Source organism: Nannobrachium achirus, assembly GCF_963921795.1.
Source record: "Nannobrachium achirus genome assembly, chromosome: 18".
Lineage (NCBI taxonomy): Eukaryota > Metazoa > Chordata > Actinopteri > Myctophiformes > Myctophidae > Nannobrachium > Nannobrachium achirus.
In genome coordinates this window covers 21,884,664-21,891,452 of record NC_137825.1, presented here as the reverse complement: position 1 = coordinate 21,891,452, position 6,789 = coordinate 21,884,664, and the positions used below count along the sequence as shown (strand labels likewise).

Here is a 6,789-nt window from a genome sequence, read left to right as displayed (position 1 = left end):
TCAGCTTAAAGTAGCCAGTACAGTAGCTACTAGTTTATAAAAGACGTGGGATCATTCGGATACATTCTTCTTATGAACTCGGGGTTCCGTGAGGGATCGAGTTGAAAGTAGATCACTGGGATCGAGTCGAGCCGGGGCTGAATTGAACCCGACTCGGTCTAAAAATATACAATCGCCAAATTTGACAGACCCCTGTTTTACTCTAGAATGAATGGATCTGATTGGTCACAGCAGTGAGTTGACCTGGTAACCTAGCCTACCGTTCACTGCAGCTGTTAAACTCTGTAGCCTAGTATTCTGGTGTAAGCGTGGTGGGTGAGTCGTTAACTTCTCTTCTACGGTTTGTTATGAAACATAGATAGATAAATAAAAAACGTTCATTTCAGACGTCGGTGTCCTCCGTGGCAGGACAGCAGGTCATATCAGGTTTGTGTCCATTCATATATTGCATTAATATCCAGCTTACTTGCATATTATGCATTCATTTCACAAAGTTCCTCCCATACCGCTGTTTAAAATGCACGTTTGTTTAGTGACATTATCTAATATCTTCAGGTTTTTCCTCAGGTAAACCATGGCTGAAGCGGTGGCAAAAGTGGCTAGGAGGGTCAATGCTATTGTAGAGGAGGGGACAAATACTTTAGGTAAGTAAGAACATTATTTCCTAAACCGTTCACCACACCAACCACACAACACAAGGCCATCACCACTAGGTGGTGGCAAAGGCCTAACATACAGCAGTCATCACCAGTGTCAGTGAACAGTGCACATTACAGTGATGGAAAAAGTACTAAAATATTTTAGTACTTTTTTTTTTTACTTTTTAGTATTTTTTTGTAAAAGCATCAGTACCTCATTGTATAAAATAGTCTATTACAAGTGCAAGTTCTGTATTAATTTGCTGAGTAAAAGTACAAAAGTATTTGCACAAGTTTTCAAATGTATAAAATGTATACAAATCCTTTGAAAATAGCAGATCTACATGTGAACTTGTAGATCTGTTAGTTTTGAGCTTGTAGATCAGCTATTTTCAAATTGCCAAAGTATATATGTCTATACCGGTAGGTCAGAAGTGTTTTATTTTATTTTATATATAATCAAAATCTACAAAGTCACTAGTAAATTAAGTTTTCAAATAGGCTAAAGGTAGAGTAAAAGTACAACATTTTCCTTTGAGTAAAATTATAGACGATTGGAAGTAAAAATACCTCAAAATTGTTAAAGGAGTAGTTCACCCTCACCATGGGGACTTGAGTTCAATACTATTTCTTTGTATTTGTCACATTCCTAAGACAATAATTTGATTACAATAAATTTACCCCCATTGATTCCGGATGGGGACCCAAATGCATTTGGGGTCAGAATCAATGGGGGTAAATTTACTATAATACATTTTCTTTTGTCTTAGGAATGCGACAAATGCTAAAAAAATATTATTTAACTTGAGTCTCCATGGCATGAGCAATCGATTGAAAAAAATAAGTCATTTTGGGGGTGACTTTTAGTACAGTACTTAAGTAGACTAAATGTATTTCCACCACCAGATTAGCCTGATTTCAGACTCAGCTCACGCTTTAGTCTGAAACTGTGCCCTATTCTGAGCGATTTACAGGGGAGGGACTTTTTTGCAAGCGTGTGAGTGATCGCGACGCACGGTGAACGTGACGCACGGTGAACGTGACGCACCGTCGCGGTGTGTGTGTGTGTGTGATTGTGTGTGTGTCTCTGTGCCAGTGACTGCTTCCACACAGAACTGCGACCAGAAACATGTAATCAACATTAACAGCTCGGTAAAATCAGCGCGCGCGTGTGTGTGTGTGTGTGTGTGTGTGTGTGTGCCTGCCTCAGCCTGCCTGTGTGTGTGTGTGAACTTTGTTTGAATCGTTTCAATTGATTGGATATTCATTAAACCCACCCCCACCCCCACGCTCATTGGATCAGCCGCAGTTTTTGGCTGCTAAACTGCCGATTCATGTACTCAGCTCCAGACCAGAGAAAACAGTCCACTCTGAGAGTGGGCGGGTCTATGGTCTGGAACCAGGCAACCACCAGATGACTAAAACCCTGAATACATACATATTTCCCTCCCTCTGTCTATTCTAGATCTGTCAGACTGCAAGCTGATTAATTTCCCAGACGGTGTGTTCAAGGTGCTGACGAGCGTAACAGAAAACATTCATGTCATCTTATTGGCCGACAACGAGATGAAGGCCGTTTCCGGCAAAATCTTTGCAACATTCAGCCAGCTGAGAGGTACTTTGTGTGTCATGTCTATGATTGTAATATCAGCTCAGTGGCCTTGTGGTTAGAGTGTCTGCCCTGGGACTGGGAGGTTGGCGGTACATATTGAATAACATTGTGTTGGAGATTAAAAATGTTCATAGATTTCTTAGACAGAGTAGACTTGTTTGACAGCGCTATCATCAGTGTAGGACGGTGGTTGGTCTAATGTGTATTTTTAGACATTTAACCACTTGAACCATCAGTACTTAGTCTGACTGCTCCTTTTCCCCTCTACAGTCTACACCAAACCTCTTTGCCAAGAATAGCAGATCTACAAGCTCACAACGCCTCACAGCGCGAGGCGTTGTGAGCTTGTAGATCAGCTATTCTTGCAGATTGGTTATTCTTGGCTAATGTTCCACACATAATAGGGATACTAGGGTTCAAGTGGTAATGTAGAAAAGGGGGTCCTCAGAGTTACTACAGGGGGCGTAGTAACTCTGAGTACCCCCTTGGGGTCCCGGACCCCCTGTTTAAGACCCCTGCCCTGACCCAATGCTTCCTGCTTGGCACTCAGCATCAAGGGCTGGATTGGGGTTAGTCCCTGCAAAATACTAGCGTGATGTCCAAGGTGTGTACTTCAAGTAAGGCAGCTTGTACATCAAGCTGCCTCACGCTAAAGGAAACGGGAGATTCAAAAGACTAATGATGACTACACTAAATCAAAATTTGCTGTCAAAATCGACCTGTGACTCTTGTCTTGAAATGCCTTGCAGAGTTGGACGCGCGAGGCAACGTTCTCAAAAAGCTCCCTGACGCCGTGGCAGAAGCGGAGCATCTGACCAGCATCAACCTGGCTAACAACCGCTTCTCCCTCTTCCCTGAGAAGCTGACTGAAATAAGAACACTAGAGAGCATCGACTTGGAGGGAAACAGCATCACTGGTAAATAATTACACATTCTGTATAAATCTCATATTATGACCTTTTTGTCTGATATTTAGTTTTAATCTCCTTCCTCATCTGCATATGATCCTAATGTCTCTGGGGGAATATGTACAGCACACACCTGCATATGACGCTAATGTTCTAAACATCATGTTTTCTCCTATTTATGTATCCATATGCATCTTTATTTTTTATTTCTTTTGCCATGTTTGTATCTCTTTCCCTTCTGCTCTCACTCTATCCCCTCTCCTCGCAGAATGCTACAAAATGATGTAAACCTGTGAATAAAGCTGATTCTGACTCTTGCTTCTGATCCACAGAAATCCCAATGGAGAAGTTACTTGCTATGCCAGCACTGAAATGGATCAACGTGAAGTCAAATCCTTTGGACCCAGATACTCTGACTGCTATGCAGTCTCCTCACACCTTTGACATCTTGTTCTCTAATGATGCCTAAACAAAGTTCTACGCTTGAACTTTTCATTTTACAAACACCCAGGGATGTGATTGCATGCAGTGTGCCTTCCATAGTATGTTCCGCCTCACAGCTAAAGAAAGAATATACATCACTGTGCCTCTAAACATCCAACTGCTGTCCAAGAACCAGGAAACCGGAGGGCGTGGGACTGTGAACACAGGGTTCTCTTACACATTGTTTGCTCTTGTCTGTCTGAACTGGCAGGAATGGATATTTTGGTTACCAAACGTTTCTGATTCAGGGTCCACTAGAGAATCCTGATAGTGTTCACAGCCCACCCATCTGAACACGATGTAAGGTGGTCAGATGGGTGGGCCAAGTGCATTTTCAGAGCATGTTATTTTTAACGATCAATCAATCCATTGTCTTCTTTTTGGCTTGGATCAATGGAACTAATGTAGTATACTTTAAGTTCATATTTATTGATATCACAATGAAAACTAATTTTCGAGGTTTTAAAGAAGAAGATACCATGTCATTTTTTAAACATCTTTTATGTTATATTATCATTATATAATAGGTTGGGAATGGCATTTACAGATGGTTGGAATATGGACTGTTTGAGTGGTGTACAGAAAGATTAATAACATAAGACCAGATGGAGACCATTTTATATGCACCTGGCCCATTTGACATGCCTTTTATTTATGACTTTTGATAGTATGACAAGTATTTCTTGTATTTAAATATAAACTACTGGCAATGATACAGACTGCATTTTTCTCACACAGAAGGTAGCTATCACTCGTATATTAATCTGTATATCCTAATTTCTTTCAAGAACTAAATCATCAGTCACGGTGGATAAGAACTTATGCTAAATGCCTAAATTGTCAACTACTGTAAGCCTAGTTTACAGAGGCTAATAATTATATAATAGGGGCCGTTCAAGTGAGGGGTCACTAGAGGAAAATAGTGGTAATGCTGTGTTTTCATTTTAGTCCAACTTCATAGATAATTTATTTATCAGATTTTTATTTTTTTACTACAGCTTTTTGGAATTCATCAGAACTACGTTCAGTTGGTCAACGACTCCTGACCAAACAGCCAGACTCGTTCAGCTGCTTGATATGATATATTCTGTCATATAATGTTCCTTCAACAGTCTGAAACCTGATAACAGTCCTCTGCCTATTGCCCATTGAACAATACTTGTAATTAAATCTAACAATCAGACTTTTGTGCTCAGTAATCTCTGGTCAGACTGATGCCATGCAACTTGAGTTCATGGCATTTTGAGTTCAAGGTGTTACATTTGTATTGAATTGTATTGACCATGCCCATGCATTTATTCCAAATGGTTCAAGAACAACAAGCTTTGGGTATGCTGTTTTTAGCCAAAGATTATACAGGATTGTTACTACCAAAGTACCAAAAGTAGTATTTTGGAATAGAGAAGATGGGGCCTAATTTGGATTCAGGGGGACAAAACATTCTTAGGAGTTGAGGGAACATATAGGCATAACCTTTATTCTATGTTTGACGTTTCTTTGCTCCCAGCATTCAACACTACAATAAAACACAATGACCTGCCACAATTACAGGTCAAACTTCGTTAGCGAGCTCTTTGCCTGGAAGTCAAAGAGCTTTAAGTCCAGCTGCATTGGGTTTCTAGCAGAAACAGAGGCTGGACTGGCGTCAGCCAATCACAGGCTCAGCCTACCGCTCCATGGGATTGATGTGAATGCAATGACCCACTGCCCTGTGCCTGCACTGCACCTCACAGGGGGAGAGAGAGAGAGAGAGAGGGGCACTTCACACTGCTAGGCAGAGAGAGAGAGAGGCAGTGAAGCACATTTGTTATTGTATTGCCTACCGTATTTTCAGATGCATATTTTAGTGTATTGTGTATAGGACTGTTGGTAATGCACCGGCCGGACGTCATCCTGGATTAGATTGGGAAGAGAGCTGCAGCAGACCTGGTTCTCCATGATGACAAACAGCTGGAGGAATGGGAATCCCACAGGTAGGTTATGACAACATGCAGGTGAATGATATAATTATCCAAATAATATATCTCCATTGTGATCATGGATGTGCTCTAGACTAGGATTGTGGAAAAACACATTTTTCCGCAAAGTTGTCAATTTAATGCTCATTTGACCCCAAAAGTCTGTCAATTTTGGGGTCAGAGTTCACTCATTTGGGCATTTCATGAATAAAACAGACAGACATCATTGAGGTGAGGGGAAAAATGTTTTCCAATCAAAAGGTAATCGTTTTCTTCCTTGTATAGCTATTATACTTCTATGCTATTAATGTATCTAAACAATTGTATTTGAAAACTGAACTGAGACATCATGTCTGATGGATTTTTATTTTAATAGCTTCAACAACGTGGTCTCATCAACAATTTTATCAAAAGTAAATTTTGGGGCATAGGCCATGGCTTTGCAACGATGCATGCTGTATAGACCATGTTATTTTAGTCAAACCATGAGATATTTTTGTACACAACCATTCTAAACATGGAAACTATAAGTACATTATCAAATGGTTACGGTTTAACTGGAGAGGCAAAAAGTCATGACATGGGCACAGAACCTAATCCTGTCTTTTAATTGGTTTAGTGCTAACCCCCAGGTCAGCTCCATCTGTTTCTGTCTGCATGTTTGAATGAAAGGCGTCTCCATTATTAATACCACTACTACGTACTACTCTAGACCTATACAATATATCCGACATGGATGAAATAAACAATAATGCGTAGTGCAAAGTGGAAAACATAACTTCTCCATCCAGTTTGTCTCTGAACAGAAGGTTGAGTGGAATATAACGGAGAGGGATTAAGTGAGGCTATTGGTGATTACTGCTCTGAACTATCTTGGTAGTCCCACACACAGTCCTGTTTTATAAACAGCAGGTCACAGATGCTGTTACTGTACCTACTGTAGTGAACATACTAAACAACTGCTCCATCCTATGACCATATATGGCAACCAGGGACCTGTCGCATGGTCCTTTCACCCTGGTGTATCTCCCCTGTTGTCATACAAGCAGATCAAGGCTATTAGACACATGTAACCCCCCCATGGCTCCAGAAATGCGCATGCCCACTCCTCACACTGACAGCAGCCTTCTTCCTTTCTGAACCAGTCCACTCACTCGAAGAGCAGCGCAGGGACATCTACACCAGAAAAT

The 6,789-nt window shown here is 40.9% G+C and overlaps 1 protein-coding gene across 1 annotated transcript; it reads left to right on the top strand.

Annotated features, from left to right (window-relative positions):
- Nucleotides 1-574: 574 nt before the first annotated feature.
- On the top strand, nt 575-3,627 carry lrrc20 (leucine rich repeat containing 20; the record flags this gene model as incomplete). Its single annotated transcript, XM_080747594.1, has 4 exons — nt 575-644; nt 2,104-2,253; nt 3,000-3,167; nt 3,491-3,627. The coding sequence occupies 4 exons, from the start codon at nt 575-577 to the stop codon at nt 3,625-3,627; spliced, it is 525 nt and encodes a 174-aa protein (XP_080603720.1).
- Between the last annotated feature and the right edge of the window lie 3,162 nt (nt 3,628-6,789).